At 43.3% G+C, this 16,321-nt stretch overlaps 1 protein-coding gene across 3 annotated transcripts in view; it reads right to left on the bottom strand.

Moving 5' to 3' along the window:
* The window catches only part of faf (ubiquitin carboxyl-terminal hydrolase-like faf), a 482,217-nt gene that overhangs the window by 263,688 nt on the left and 202,208 nt on the right, over positions 1 to 16,321 (bottom strand). For all 3 annotated transcript variants that reach the window (XM_075874530.1, XM_037429964.2, XM_075874549.1), the window contains one exon: positions 11,786 to 11,906. In XM_075874530.1, coding sequence (XP_075730645.1) covers positions 11,786 to 11,906 — 121 coding nt within the window. The remainder of the gene's footprint in view (positions 1 to 11,785; positions 11,907 to 16,321) is intronic.

Genomic DNA, 16,321 nt, shown 5'->3' with positions numbered 1-16,321 from the left:
AATTTCCCTCAAATCATGTGGTCCTCCGAATCGCCCATGTTTAATTCAAGTTCCTCACAAGTTAGCGACTTTCTAAACCTTTGCTCAACCTTCACCCTTGCCCAACTAGTTACCCAGCCGACGAGAATAACAGACAGCACAGCAACGGTACTAGACCTCGTACTTACCTCACGCCCCGACTCTGTCTCGTGCATGACATATTTACCCGGTTTATCTGATCATTTAATCATTTCTTTCGACATCTCAGTACCAGCTCTAGAAACACGTAAGACAACTAAGCAAATTCGTGATTATAAGAAAGCAAATTTCGATGCCATTAACATTGAACTGTCCACTTTTCTTGGCATTTTTCTAGACAATTTCGACAACCGTACAGTTGAAGCTAACTGGAACTTATTCCTGCGAAAAGTCGACGAGCTAACCAACAAATACATCCCGCTTCGCAAAATCTTTTCGCATGCCAGAGCTCCATGGTACAATGCCTACTTAAAACGTCTATCAAACCGCAAGAAGCGCCTTTACCGTAAAGCGAAACTGCTGCCCACGAACGCTCGGTGGGTTGCATACAAAGTAGCTAACAATTCCTATGTATCCGCTGTCAAAAATGCAAAATCCAACTTTTTCCAGAGTACCTTACCTAGCCTGCTTCTAAACAATCCCCAAAGCTTTTGGCGTGTAATTAATCCAAGCATGACTGATTCAATTAAACTGCTGGACCATAATGACGAATCCATTCCCGACAATGAGTGTCCGGTTGTTCTGAACAAGTTTTTTTGTAGTAATTTCGTGGTTTCTTCCAGTACATCTCTTCCTTCCCCAAAACTGCACGATTATCCACTCATGAATTCAATTATTATTGACACTCGGAGAATTTCTAAAATAATCAGTCACTTAAGCCCTCTTCAAGCCCTGGTGTTGATCTTATAACTTCTAAATTTCTTCAAGGTACGGCCTCGTATTCTTCAATTCTTCTTACCAAACTTTTTCAACAATCCATTGACAGCGGGTCCCTACCCATCCAGTGGAAAATCGGTAAGGTGGTCGCCGTTCACAAACCAGGTAGCAAAGAATCTCCTTTAAATTACCGCCCTATATCCCTTACGAGCATTCCTTGTAAAGTCTTGGAGTATGTCTTGTACACAAGCATCGTAACGTTTCTCGAATCCAACTCATTTTTTACGGATGCACAACATGGTTTTCGAAAGGTATTTTCATGTGAAACCCAATTACTGTCTTTTACACACCAGCTTCACCGCATTCTTGACCGTCGCTCCAAAGCGGACTGTATTTTTTTAGATTTTGCAAAAGCCTTTGAGAAAGTGTCCCATAATCTCCTGCTCCTGAAACTTAGCAAACTTAACCTTGACCGTGATGTGTTCAAATGGCTGCAACACTTTTTCTGTGGCCGTACACAGTTTGTTGCAGCCAACTCATATAATTCCCCAGAATGTTCTGTTAATTCGGGCTTACCCCAAGGCTCAGTCCTGGGCCCCCTCTTATTTTTAATTTACATCAATGACCTCACTGATTGCGTTTCATCAAACATACACCTGTTCGCTGACGATTGTGTGATATTTCGTGAAATTAACGACACAAGCGATGTTAGTATTTTACAAAACGACCTTAACGCTATTTCAAACTGGTGCAGTCTTTGGCTAATGAACCTTAGTATTAAAAAGTGTAAAGTTTTACGCGTATGTCGAACTTCAACCACTCCCGCCTCGTACCATCTTAATAATGTTCTACTCGATTGAGTTTCATCCTACCGGTACTTAGGTGTGCACATTACTTCTTGCCTGACCTGGTCCGTTCACATAAGCAACATTATTAACAATGCAAACCGTATGTTAGGCTATCTTCATCGCAATTTTTTTTCTTCACCTGCCTCTCTAAAACTACTGATGTATAAGAACGTGGTTAGAAGTAAATTAGAATATGCTGCTTCAGTTTGGGATCCCAGCATGGTTTATCTGATCAAAGCCCTCGAACTGGTCCAAAATAACTCTGCCCGGTTTATCCTACACGATTACGATCGAACAGCAAGCGTTACAGCTATGAAAAACTCGTTGCAGCTGACTTTCCTTTCTTCTCGTCGTAAGTTTTTTCGCCTGTGCCTTTTTCATAAAATCTTCCATAACAGCCCCCACCTTCGTGCTAATCTTTTTCTTTCACCGTCCTACGTGTCCTCTCGCATCGATCATGCGCACCAAGTTGGTATACCGATATGCCAAACAAGAATGTGTTCAGAATCTTTTGTCCCACGCACCAGCAAAGACTGGAACCAGCTTCCTGGAGCGACTGCTGCGATTACTGATTATCAGCTGTTTCGCGCTGCACTAACAAACATTGTAAACTGAGGTTACTTATGACGTGTGCCTTTTTCGTTTTTTTTATGTTCTCGCGTGTTCTGATGTGTTTTGTAGCTAGAATTGTATACTAAGCTTATTTAAAATATGTACACTAGATCTCTTTTGTTCTGCTTTTGTGTCCTAACTTTGTTATCAGCTAAAATTGATTATTCAGTAAACGTTGAATCCTGTACTCCCCTTTACTCACCTTCTGAATCCATTTTTTGTAAACCCACTCCCCTCTTCAATGCCGCTGGCCCTGAGGGTACAATAAATAAATAAATAAATAAATAAATAAATAGTCTATTATAACATTCAACAGATTCTGGGTGGTCGGTAATGTTACACGAAGATTTTTTGCATAAATCGTCGTCAATGCAGCTTCACCTCCAGAAGCTGCACTGCCTAGTTTTTCGATCGGGCGCACTGCGAATAGGTCGGAGAGGCAAGACGGCGAGCGGGGGCGAACGAGATTGACGGCGAGCAGGGAATGGTGAGCGGGCGTAGCGAGGTCTTGTCAGAGATGCGGCAGAATCAGAGGATGTGGTCGGCATAGGGGAATCAAAATAAAATACCGAGAACGCCTGGTGGACAGAAGTGGCCTGGGAAAGAGGCCCATAGTGTGCCGGCGGAGCCAGTGATTGCGACAGTGGCGAGCAATATGACCGACGCGTCGGCAGTTGAAGCATATACGCCTGTCGTCCAGTGTACGCCATTCGGACAAATTGCGTTGTCCAGAGTAGTTGGAACCGAAGCGAGGAGCAGAGGGACGACGATAAAAAGGCTCGGAAGAGTAGACTGGTTGAACGGGGTGAAGGCCGACGTTTCATAATGCTTGGCGAACGACGGCTTGTATCAGTGAGATCATGGTCGGTGAAGGATCAGGCATTGGAGATGCAGTGACAAATGGTTGAGCTGCCTCGACCTCGCAACGAAAGATGCGGGTGAGGATACCACATTGGGGAACTTGGTGGACGACGTCATCGCAAGAGGAAGTAGCCGCTGTGTTCGGCAGGCGCGTGATGCCGTGGGTGGCGCGGTGGGCTTTAGCCTGTTCTAGACAGTGGCGTTCTGTCAGGATCGTGTCGATGCTCGTGACATTATTAAAAACCAGTAGGTTGAAGGCATCGTCAGCAATCCCTTTGAGGACGTGATTAACTTTTTCGTCTTCCGACATGCGCTGGTCGACCTTGCTACAAAGCGGCAAGACGTCAAGAATGTATGAGACGTACGATTCAGTTGACGTTTGGGGGCGAGTGGCGAGAGTCTTCTTGGCAGTGAGCTGACGACCATATGAATCGCCGAAAAGGTCACGGATCTTCGTTTTGAAGAGATCCCAGCTTGTGCTTTCGGCTTCATTGCTTTTGAACCATGCCCGCGGCGTGCCGTCGAGGTAGAACACAACATTGGCGAGCATGAGCATGCGATCCCAGTGGTGGGTAGCACTGACACGCTCGTACCAGTGCAGCCAGGAGTCAACGTCGATGGTACCGTCGGCGGAGAAAGTGCCAGGATCCCGCAAGGGTGGCAGGGTGACGTATGTTGTCGACTCGGCTGGAGAGGCCAGTGGTGATGAGGCGCTGGCAGTTGAAGTAGCCGAAGAGCCCCTGGTGTTGCGACCGCTACGCGTCTCCACCAAGGTATGTGAGTCGTCCACCTCCACCAATAATGTTATGAGTAACTTATTTATTAAATTATATATGATGGACCGTGCTCGGCGAACAAGATGGCGACAGTTCATCAACAACCAGCAAGCGACGTCGTCTTTCTCTTTCATGCAGCAAGGCTGTGCCGGCTGTTGCGTATCAATATATATATATATATATATATGTGTGTGTGTGTGTGTATATATATATATATATATATATATATATATATATATATATATATATGTGCATACTTGCCATACTTGCCAATTGAAAGGATTTTGAATCATGGAGATTCCCGCAACGGAGGGGGAGGGGGGTGCGCGCGACACAAAAAAAAAACAAGAATATACAAACAAACAAAAAACATCGCAAAAAACAAAAGGGGGTGGGAGGGGGGTCTCAATCGCAAGCGCCAACATCAGCGTTGCGGTCTTATAGTGGCTAGGAGTGACGGAACACACGAGGGTATTTTTCACCAAGGTGAGAGTCTCAAAGGATCAACACAACTAGCATAATTTATTTCAGTCAAAACAACCCACGTGTGTCTTCCTGGGACACACGTGAACGAACGGGATGGCGCAGCTGGCTGCCGCAAAAGCGCGGGTCAAAGCTTTGCTCACTACTAATTTCACTACTAGTTACAGGAACGCCAAAATGTGTCTGGCCCCTTTTTATTGCGATAGCTATTATATGGACAGTCCAGGCTGTTTATTTTTTTTTCGTCGCCACTGCCGCAGACCTTCACAGTATATGTATACGTATCTATATATATGAACGCTCAAAGAAAAAAAGCCGCTCGCGCTCGGCGCCGAGCTCGTCGCGATGGGCAGATGCGTACTTATCTCTCACATGTACTTTGCCCCATGGATGAATGCCTGTGCGCGCGTGCTTATTCTTTGGTGGGGAAATCGTGTGTATCGTGTGCCTTCGGCTTTCACTGAAATGAAAGTGTTAGTTGCCCGGCCCACAAAAGTCACTTTGGTCTCTGCACCAGCTCCTTTTGCAAAAACAGCACGCTTTTCATACACAGCGAGGTATAACAACTGAGACACTTGTTCGTTTGTACTCATCTGTACCTGTGATTACATATCGTGCATCGTTTTTGTTTGAACAGCGCGCTAAGCGTTAAACAATAAACGTTAGTTCGCTCTCGTCCAGCGAGTATCGTTTTCGTGCGTCATTTGTGCGTGAGCAGCGCACTGCACGTTTTGATCTGCTTGCGGTTCTCAGCGTTACATTCCAAGTTGTTGCTATCCCATTTATTGCATCGCCGTTGCGGGGAAACTAGCCTTTTTAATTTTTTATGTATTTACTGCCTTTAACCTACCGCTGCGTGCCCTCGGAGCTCGTAGATCGCTATCGTGTTGCCGCGACCGCGGTTTTGTGCGCGGCAATTGCGGCAAACGGTAATTCATTTTACAATCACCATGCGCTTGGCTGCGCACGCGCCTTCAAAACTAAGTCATTTTATGCCATCTACGATAGTATCTGCCGCAGTTTTCTCCTCAGAGTTTGTAGAAAGGAGCGTTGCTTTGACTGATTGAATGCACACTTTCGGGGTTCTGTCGGTTACATCGTCACCATGCATAATCGTGTCAAGAGCGACCGCGGTTTCGTCCACAACGGTTGTGGCAACGACAATCACACGCACTGTAGAAGACAGTGCGTGCGCCGGTCGCACGCGTACTTCCGAAGCTCCAAGTACGCTGCCCTAGGTTTTCGTTCGACGGTACGGTTTCCATACTAAATTTCGTATCACCCGCCACGATTAGGAAACGAGTTCGGAGCATTCGAATTGAGGCCCAATGAACAGAGTAAAAATTGACTGGCGAATTTCAAGAGTTCGTATCTGCTGCGGTTTCGCATCACTGAGATTATGCTGTACGTTTACATGAACGCCTCTTACACTTATTTATAATAAAATGGGGTAGGCCCAAAAAGCCTGGAGTGGATTGAGCTGCTTTTTTGTCAATGCGGCCAGATCAGGCACAGAAATTCCGATTTCCGGGAGATCTTCATGACAATCGTACAACCGGAAAAAACTGTCGAAATTTGGGAGCCTCCCGGCCGATCCGGGAGACTTGGCAGGTATGTATATGAAATCTAACAGACAATAATGCCAAGGAATTTATAGGGCAAGTTATTGAAACCAATGTAATGTAAATAAGAAGAAAGAAAAGTGGGTGAAAAATAACTTGCCGTGAGCAGGAATCGAACCTACGACCTTCAAATAACGCGTTCGATGCTCTATCCACTGAGCTATCACGGCGGCTATCCCTCCGCCAGTTCATTGGGTTTATATGCGAATTTAAACGTTTGAGTATCAGTCAGCGCCATCTGTAGCCATAGCAGCGAGTGTGGAACACCCTTTTTAAGCCTGTGTGGCGTCACGTAGCACGAGAACTTATTACGAGCGGGCAGCTGACCAATAGTCTTTCGTATACAACCTAACGGCACCAAGTCTGCCAGTACGACACCCTCGTTAATGAATAAGGGAAAGAAGTGCCCTAAAGGCTCGTTTTTCCGTGTGTCGACACAATATTAATGAGATCTAACAGACAATAATGCCAAAGAATGTATAGGGGAAGTTATTAGAACCAATGCAATGTAAATAAGAAGAAAGAAAAGTGGGTTAAAAAATAACTTGCCGTGAGCAGGAATCGAACAAAGCCGAGGTAGGTCTTGGGTGACAGAACGGATGGAATAGTAATATTGTATTTCGTTGTGTAATGAACGCACTCGCATAATAAATGCACCCTCAACTTCCGTCATCGAAATTTGAATTCTCCCCCCCCCCCCCCCCCGCACAATAAGCACACCCCGCACATTCATCTGCTGCAGTCCCGTTAACTAACACCTGGCGCCTCCTCTCCTGCTGAATCTCTTCCGTTTTTTTATTACTTTGCCAACCCCCCCCCCCCCCCCTCAACCACCTCGGTCTACTCTTTACCCCCCCCCCCCCCCCTTTTGCCCGTTGCCATGTGCCTATTGCTTTTCTTTCTATCTGTGCCCGGCACGACCCACGCGTAGAGGCACTTCTCCACGCGTAGAGGCACTTGTTATCCACGCGTAGAGGCACTTCTCATGCAGAAACGAGACGGCAGCCGCATTTTGTCGTTAATCTTGTTATCGACGGTTTGTTTTGACGCTACAGGAGTAGCTTGCTGCAATTTTCGTTACTTGCTACCACGACCTTGTCGTGCTTGCTGCAATGTTAACGGTTTAGTCACAGTTGTCGTACGAGGTTGCCGCGAAGTTGGCAAAGTGCCTCATAGCGTCGTAGCGTACGCTTTTGGACGCCCCTCGAGATCACAGCAGATACCACTGTTGCGATTAAACGATTGCGAGAAAAGATAGCTACAAAACGTTTTTTATGGCGTGCGCAGCCAGCCCGGGGACAGTTTTCAAAAGATAGCGCAATCAACCACCGAATATGAGTTAAGTGCAACAAAGAAGCCGTTTCCAAACAGTGTATGCATATGTGAATTGCAAAAAGCTAAGCGATCTAACTTTTTTTTTTGAATTATAGCTTTTTTTGCTCCTCCGGAAAAGTTTTCATAAACTTAACCTCGCGTAATAAATGCACCCCCCCAACTTTGCTTAGATTTTTTTAGCAATAAAGTGCAATTATTATGCAAGTAAATATGGTAATTAAACAGTCAGAAAATAATAATGCATAGAAAATTAAACTACAAAAGTACCCCAACAGTGGAAACGTGCAATGAGATGGCATCACGAACTTTTAGGCTTGCAAGTGGATGCTGAAAACTTTCAAAAGTTGTTCTTTAGTGAAAGTGACTGCAGCATAAAATGCCAGTCTGATTGTTTCTGAAGGTGACATGTTGAGGTGACGTGCTGCCAAAAAAGCTTCTAGCTTAAAGAAGAAAATGTTTCATGATGAGAAAGGAGGAGAGCTCAGCCTGGTTTCTAGCCTGCTACTCCTCATGGGGATAACATACTCCTCATGGGGCTAACAGAAAAAAGGACAGGAAAAAAGAGACATGATGAATGGTGACTATGGTATAACACATGGTCACACTGTATAATTTGTAACGTGAGTGAAGTGCATGGTCACAGTTGCCAGAGCATGTTTGTCATGAGTCGGTATGGAAGAAATCACAGTTGTACTGATATGAAAAAGGAATTAAAGTGGGAGTTCTTTTCATCATGACGTAAAAGTTATGTCTGAAGTTGTTATATCAGATATTTCATGATAAGACAGGAATTGACTGAGACATTTGCTTAAGACAGCCAGATTACATATTCGAATTTACAGATCACATACACAAAATAAGGTCATAACGAACCTGTATGCAAATTTGTTTTCTGTATAGACTAATAGTCAATGGAACGGTCTGCTGTCTGAGCAAGTGTGCAGTGACAATGAAGATGTGTTTTTCATGTTTGTAACCCCCTGCTGTAATGTCTCTGGCCAAAGTGGGGTTATGTATGAATAGAAAATGTATGAAACGAATCACATCTGTGTCATATAACTATGAGAACACGAGACAACATGAAAGAATAGGCACCATCTTGAACCGAGGACATGGGTCTTAGGGCTCTCTCATTTATTTTTGAACCAAATGTGACAAAAGTTGGCATGCTTACTTAGTTTGTTCTCCTGATTCTAAAAATGTAGTTATTTTTCTGTAGCTTCATTAGTTAATTAAATAATCAAGATAACAATTTCTATTGTTCTTACCACAATAGAAAAATAACCACCTGTTAAAAATTTATAAATGACATAGGGATTGGCAGTAGAAAGCATAAGACATACAACATAGGAAGCACTTTTTCGATTGGGTCATTATTTCTTACTTTACAGAACACTAAACTTCACAGCTCTGAATGTGGCCATTGTGTGGTCACACAAAAGATTAGTTTAAAAAACTTGCATCAAAAGAAATCAAAATTTGCTTCCTATGTTGTGTGCTCGAAACAGATAGCTTCATGCTGCAAAAAAAAAATATTCTGCTATCTGTAATAGTTTCAGATATATTGTGGTGTATAAAATTGCCATTTTGAGAAAATGAAGAAAACAAAGAATTTTAACATTTTTAACTGTAAAAATGTATGCACTTGTAATTACATAGCCATTGACATATAAATGAATGCTAGAAAGCCTAAAGAAAGGAGCTGCAAGCTGATAGAAAATTGAACGAGTACTTCTCAAATTACAGCACAGTAAAGTTCATTGCATATTACCAAATACAGAAATTTTTATATTAAAGTAAAAAAATGAAGCCGCCCATTAAAAATAGGCTCCCAGCATTGTTTTTTGTGCACATTTAGCTACATTGCGCAAAAATAATTACAGCTCTAGCTATCCTAGGTCCACTTTTACCGAACAAGCAAAAGAAAGTGGTCAAAATCTGTGCTTTGAGAATAATGCTGTTAAAACTTTATTTCGCCGTTCCGAGGGAAAAATATCAAGGCACACATACTTTTAGTAAGTCAATATGCACCAGGAATGTAATATAGGACTGATTGTTTGCACCAGCGTCTTGTTTCTTTTAGTCCTGTAGCAAATTGTCGCTGTGTGCTTGTCTGCCGCAAGGCCGCTTATCAGTTCGGTGACTGTACTGACGGTGATGTGCGGCAAATGTGCGCGCATCATCCGCGATCCGTCGAATAACATGGCGATGTTTTCCGGCTTGTCCAGAATGAATTACCCGTAAATCTCGCGAACCAAAGTTGCTCGATCGCTCATCAATTTCTAGGCTACACGAGTGCCGAGGTGTTAGTTACCTTTTCACGTAAGACTGCCGCATTTTCGAGCGGAGATCACGACAATGTTGCGAACACGTCGTTAAAAGCATTCTACCCGTTGCCAGTAGCCTCCATTGTGGGGGCGTCGAGCATGTTCACCGTGAACGGATTGACTTTCTGTTGTTCGTCGATGCGTGGCATACTCCACTCTGACGACCCCGTTGCGCAGTCCAGGGTCCTTTCGTCAGGCGGGGGGAATTGCGGCATCGGCGCGCTCAGCGATAAGACTGTGCTTCCGTTCCGTCACTACAAAAATTGATATCTCTTGTAGCTTCACTTCTGCTTTTTACTTGCTGTCCTCTAACTGATGAGGTTGCAAAACACAGCTGTTTTCGGTAACGTTAATGATAACCAATGGGCTCGTATGTGAGTTAGGCTTACACTGGTGACTCGGCGACCGCCGTTGACTGCGCCGAGTTCATTATCCTCCTTGTCTTGAGCCATAGCGAGGATCTTTCTGAAGTTCACAGCAAATGAACCACCGCCACACCCACTTCACAAATTACTGTAGCACGGAACTTCCTTACTGCCGCAAGCAGTCAGTAGCACCATGACAAAATGGCGCATGTCCGTGCGCGTCACGATGGTGAAGCAGACGCCGAAAGCGCCCCTTGGCCAATCAGATGCCTAAATTTGGTCACGTGCCCCAAGCAGCCAATTGAATCGCACGCTAGTGCTTCTAGATGACGCGTTTTTGCTAAAAAACCAATGAGCAAGGTGAACCAGCGGTGGCGGGAAATTGAAGATGAAGAACGACCCTTCCAAACGAGACCAAGATGAACACGATAGCTCGTGTGTAATGGCAACAGTTTGGCGCGGAAAAAGCACGATTTTAGCGTGAATTTGCGCTCACATTCATCTCACAGGGATGTTATAAATTAATTTTGCGCCAGAACTAATGACGCGAGAAGCTAGAAACTTCTCAGATAGGTGCAAAAATAGGTACAGATTCCAAAACTGTCAGCTTCAAAAAGTCGATTTTTTTGCGATTTTTGGCCTTCTAAGACCCGTGTCCCCCCTTAAAGAGGACAAAGCTTATGGAGAATGAAAAATCAGCAAATAAAGAAGTGTTTTTTTCATTACATTATGAGATCTACAGCTATCCTTTTGCGTGTATGGACGTACTTAAGTCTTATAAGGTAAGTATTTCATCTGCAGTTTAGATCTGTGCAATAAGTGCGAGTTGAATGTTAAATCTGCAGAATTAGAAGTAAGAATTCGATCTGAGAACAGCTTACAGCATTGAATTTATTTCATATTGTAGTATCTAACTACACCATAATATTGCCACGTTTCTTCCTCAAGTTTTTTTTTTATCACCTCATTACGCTGTACGCGATTCTTAGCGCAAACCGTGCCTACAGTGTTCGAGAAGCTTCAGGGCTGCCGCAGATCATTTTGTTGAGATTACGGCCACATCCTGAGCATTACAGATTATTCTGGAATCTACGTCACCACTGGCGATAACGCTAGAATGTTCGATGGTGAGTGTATAAATGCCGACACGCTTCGCCACTTGTCAATTGATCGACGGCCGACGCTGCATTTGCCGCTATCAGTGCAAGTGTGCTACTGTAACCCAACTTTCTGTTTACCGGGCACAGGTTCGTCTAAATAAACAGTTTGATTTGACCATTCAGTCTCCTGCCTTCAGCCACGTCACGACCCCATGACAATATAGACTTTCTCCTAAAAAAGCCTATTTTTGATTGCCTCTGGAAACAATAGAAAGGGTGTCTTGTGTATCTCATAAATCAGCTTATGTAAAAAAAAAATATTGCACATTTAAAATTAGCACAAAAACTAAATAAGCCTATGTTGTTTCATCTGGTTTGTACATATCATACAGCACACATCTCCACAACTCATATCTTCCTTTATGCGAAACGTGTCGGCCATGTTCGAGTTGCTTTTGACAATGGCAGGTGCTGGTGCATGTCAAGTTGAGCACCTCCACTGATGAAGATCTAGACCAATGCTATTCATGCATGCTGGGAGAACACCAGCTCAAGGACTCACCAGCAGGCAGCAGCTTCAGCAGACCGAGAGCACTGTCCCTCAGCTCAGCCATTGGCAAAGTGCTGCCCAAGTCTGCAAGCTTGAACAGGAACTGGGTGTATTTTGGCTGCTTCGACATCAGCTGCAACAAACATTGCACTCGTGAGTATAGGTATATCAATTATAAAGTGCAGGACTGGTAGACATATGGTGCCATGCATAAAAAAAAAGTCAACAAGGAGGCATGCAACAGGGATGTGAGTAGACATAATGAGAAACGAGAGAGAGAACAAAATAGAGAGAACAGGAAGGCTGGGAGGTTCACCAGATGCTAGGATACAGTATGCTACCAAATAACGAATCGCTCCATATCGAGTAGCTAATGTAAAACCTGGTTTGTCTCATTTCACTTCAATGAAGCAACCTCCCACTAACACAAAGCCGAAAATAAAGAGCCCACCATATCAGTAATAGAAACTTTCGCTTTTGCTCATTCAGACTGTTTTGAAAGCAACTTCCTCAAAGACTTACCATAATGAAATCTTTACTAACCCCAGTTTCCTCTCAGCTATTGTTTATGACGAGAAAACACTAAACCTACGAGGGGTGTCCCAAAAATGCACCCATTCCTCATGTCCCCCACATCACGTCCAATAGGCGTACTCAAGACTCCCACAAAGGATTATGCAAATGGACGTTCCTAAACCCATCACTTAGGCGACAAAGTGGACACAATATACGTTTCTAAATTGCACGGGTGAAAGATCACATTTATGTTACAGCACATAGAACAATACAAGATAATTGATGCATTCTGCTTTTGGTACTATTCTTGGTGCCAACATTCCTGACGGCAAAAACAGAAAATGACACAACCCATTCAAGTTTCTTTTTTACCTGGTACCAGCTGAGTATGCTGTCGCCCATTACAGCACAAGTGGCATCAATAACAACAAACATTCAGCTGCGCAGGAGCCCAACTCCTATCTACAGTGATGCTATGAAGATCTGCTCATTTAAAGCTATTTTTGGAGCAGAAATATTTTCATTTTGGAGCACTTTGAGGCAGCAAAATTTTCCGTTTTGGGGAACTTTGCAGCAGGCAATTTCGAATCTGGGAGCACTCTGGAGCAGCTAACTTCACATACAGGAGTACACTGGAGATGCAAGTTCATTTACATTCAATGACATGAACAATTATTTTGGGGCTCTTGTGAAAAGCTAGAAATATTTTCGATTCATTGCAAATCTCATGGAGTCAATCATCTTAAGAGCACTTCCTATTTCAGTTGACGATGCAAAAATATTGGCGTCATGCAGTTCAGCATTCTAGAACAACTCGTTCAGCAATTATTTGTGCCGCAAATAAGTAGGACATCAGTTCAATAAAAGTATACTTTATCAAATAACATTCTAAGTACACCTATGTGGTTATCAGCAGACATGGTAGACAAACACTGCACCATACAACACAAAAGACTCACACTGTCCAAGTGCATTCTCCTATGACACTTCTAAGAAAAGAGAGGGGTTCTTTTCCACCATTAATTGTATTGCTAGGTGTAACATGACATCACTTAGCTAGTATCATAAAGCCAACCTTCTCTGACACTCCGTTTTATCTTTCAGGCTTCTTCTGTGCTGGGACTACGTGTTTTAACAAACTTCGTTTTCGTATTACACTGAAGTTTTCTATGTCTAGGGTGTTGTGTCTTAACATCAAAAAGCCCCTAATGTCCTCTAGAAAGTAGTGCAAAAAAGGAAAAAAAAAACCTCACAGGGTACCTTATGCATCCGTCTAATACCACTGACTCTGAGGGGAAAACCTTTTTGTATTCAATTACACGGGCATTCTCAACTGGTTTTTCCCGTCACTGTCATGTTTTGTGATGTGTCCAAATTCATAACATTCCCCCGCGCATCGTTTGTTTTACACACAGGTAAAAATGCAGGGGCAGTGGCGACGAATATGGCTGAAGCAGAGATAAAAAGAGATGACCAATCTCCGCTCCACGAAAAACGCATGCGATAACATCAACCCAGTGACAGGCCTGCCGTAAATTACCCTTAAATACTCTTTCTTTCCAAATTCTATTAGTGACTGGAATGCGCTAAAAATACCAATATTCTCTGATTCTAATTTCCTAACAGCCATTGAAACAGCATTTTGAGCTGCTGAAATAACCCATATATTTAACGTTGGCTTTGTACTTCTCTTGGTTGTTGATTTTTATAAGTATAATTACTGCTTTCGTTGTATAATCCTGTGTTTTGTACTTTTGTTCTAATGCTGTACTACAAGTGTTGATTTCTCCTGTATACTGTAAGGCACGATTTATTTGCCTTTAATTTTGCTGTTTTGTATTCTATTTTCTACTGTAACCCCCCTACAACAATGCCCAATGGGCGATGTAGGTACTTGTAATAAATAAATAAATAAATAATAAATAAAAATTGCTACTCAAGCAGAGAGGAATGCACCGCCCGTCTTCAAGGAGCATGACGGAACGCGGGAGTTGGGGGGGAGAGCGTTGTGGCCTTAAAGCAGCCACTGCGAACTTTGACTTTAAGGGCGTAATCACCAGAGCGTGCACACTATTTCGCCAGACATTACAGACGGCTCATATACCCGTTTACCTGTTGTACTCTTAATTGCGCCATTCTGTGACGCCTGTGCACTCGCGTAGTGTGTGGTCAGTGCACACAGAATGCTGGAGGCTAGACTTGATAGGCCAATGCAAGCGAAAGATCAATCACAAGGTTGCGATAGCACTGCATTCACCACAAACGCCGCAGGTGAGAATATTGAACCGACTCGCCCTTATAGGTACTGCTTATCAGCATTTCACACTTCCTGGTGTAGACCAGAGCGGAACCACTTTGTACTCGTCTGTTCTCGAGAATGAACACAACAATGAACACAACGTCAGGCATCGCGGCCATGCTCACTGATTGGAGTCATGACTATGCCTAGCTAGTTCTGCTCACGGCGCCGATACAAGACAAATGCAAATGATGCGGACGACGGCATCACACTAGCAAACAAGCCGCAGTGTACTTCGTCACAAGCAACAAATCAATCACCTGCTGGCGCCTTGAAACAGTGGATAGGCAAATTGCGCAACAGCTGCGGACCGCCTGGCCAGGCTCATTGCACAGAGGTCACACAGAGGCCTCCAACTTGCGGGACCAAACACGCTGCGTGCTGATTTGTCATCGCTGGGCCTAGGCATATTGTGCATCGTCCCCAAATGCCGCCACCCAGCATATCATCACTTCCTGGACCCCGCGGCTGAGCATTTCAAAATAAAATAAAGCACTGGTGATGCCTTATTAGGCGCACTTGAGCCGTGCTTGATATTACCGTAAGCTCTCGTGAATCTTCTGAAATAATGAAAGGCTCCCAGATTACACTGTCAGGGTGAATGAAGCTCATCAGAGGTGAGGTTTACAAATTATCTTGAGTGAAACAGGGAGATGAATTTATATTGGCCTGAAAATCGCCTTGAATCAGCTGCTTAAATTCCTATCCCACCAATATCTTGGCCATATGTGCCTGTTATTTGGGGTAGGCCGTCATGATAGTCACTCCTTCTTTGTATCCAAATATGATTCAATGATCAAATGCAATTGTGACTGCTAATCATGTTAGTGATAGCATATATGCAAGAAAGCTTGCAAACTGTCATAGTATATGGCCTAATCAAATTATGATATCTTGCTTTCAGTCACGTCTATTACACCATTTCATACAGAAAACATGATTTAAATCCACGCAATATGTTCTTTGTAGATCAGAATGAGTTTTCAGGAAAAAGAAAGACAATGAACGCAAGATAGATCAAAGGCCACATGTGAAGGAGGCCAACATTATAAAACACACTTAAGATCACATTCTTCTTGTGTTTTAGGGAAGCAAAGTGCCTCAAACTAATAGCAGTGAGTTAAAAAAAACTGCAGATTGCAAAGGACTCAAAAGATTATGTCCCTAGCCCCTTTCGATGAAGGAATGTCATGGGTACCACTTTAAAAGCCATATTCTCATAACGATTTTTCTTGCTTTTTTCTCCACTTGTTCCGCTGATTTCTCAGCAACAGTTACGTCTATTTCAGTTCCTTCTTTTGTTTTATATTTCTTGAAGTACAGTGCCGGCCATGACATTCCTGAATTTTCAGTATGAACTTTTGATAATTAGGTATTTGACATGTTGCACAAAGCCTCAATGCCTGTTACACAGCAACCTCATGAAAAAATAAGAAATAAAAAAAGTGTGCAGAAAATTTTAAAAATCCATGAGTGCCAGACCCTAAATCGGACGTCTTAGCGTGGTACAATGCATGGTGTTTTAAATGAGTTTCCTATTACGTTTTTAAGCAAGTCAGACCCAGAACCAGATCAAAAGGTGAGGTGTATACAGTTAAACCTGAATATAACAAAATTGATAAATTCCCAGAAATATTTATTATAAAGAGGATTTCATTATATGGAGGTTCAGCACGAATTTTCAGAAAATAAACAGACAAATCAAACAAAAAAAGGGGACTGAAGGCAGAGCT

Source organism: Rhipicephalus microplus, chromosome 1 (genome assembly GCF_043290135.1).
Source record: "Rhipicephalus microplus isolate Deutch F79 chromosome 1, USDA_Rmic, whole genome shotgun sequence".
Classification (NCBI taxonomy): domain Eukaryota; kingdom Metazoa; phylum Arthropoda; class Arachnida; order Ixodida; family Ixodidae; genus Rhipicephalus; species Rhipicephalus microplus.
The sequence above is the reverse complement of the archived record's forward strand: the minus strand, read 5'-3'. Positions and strand labels throughout refer to the sequence as shown.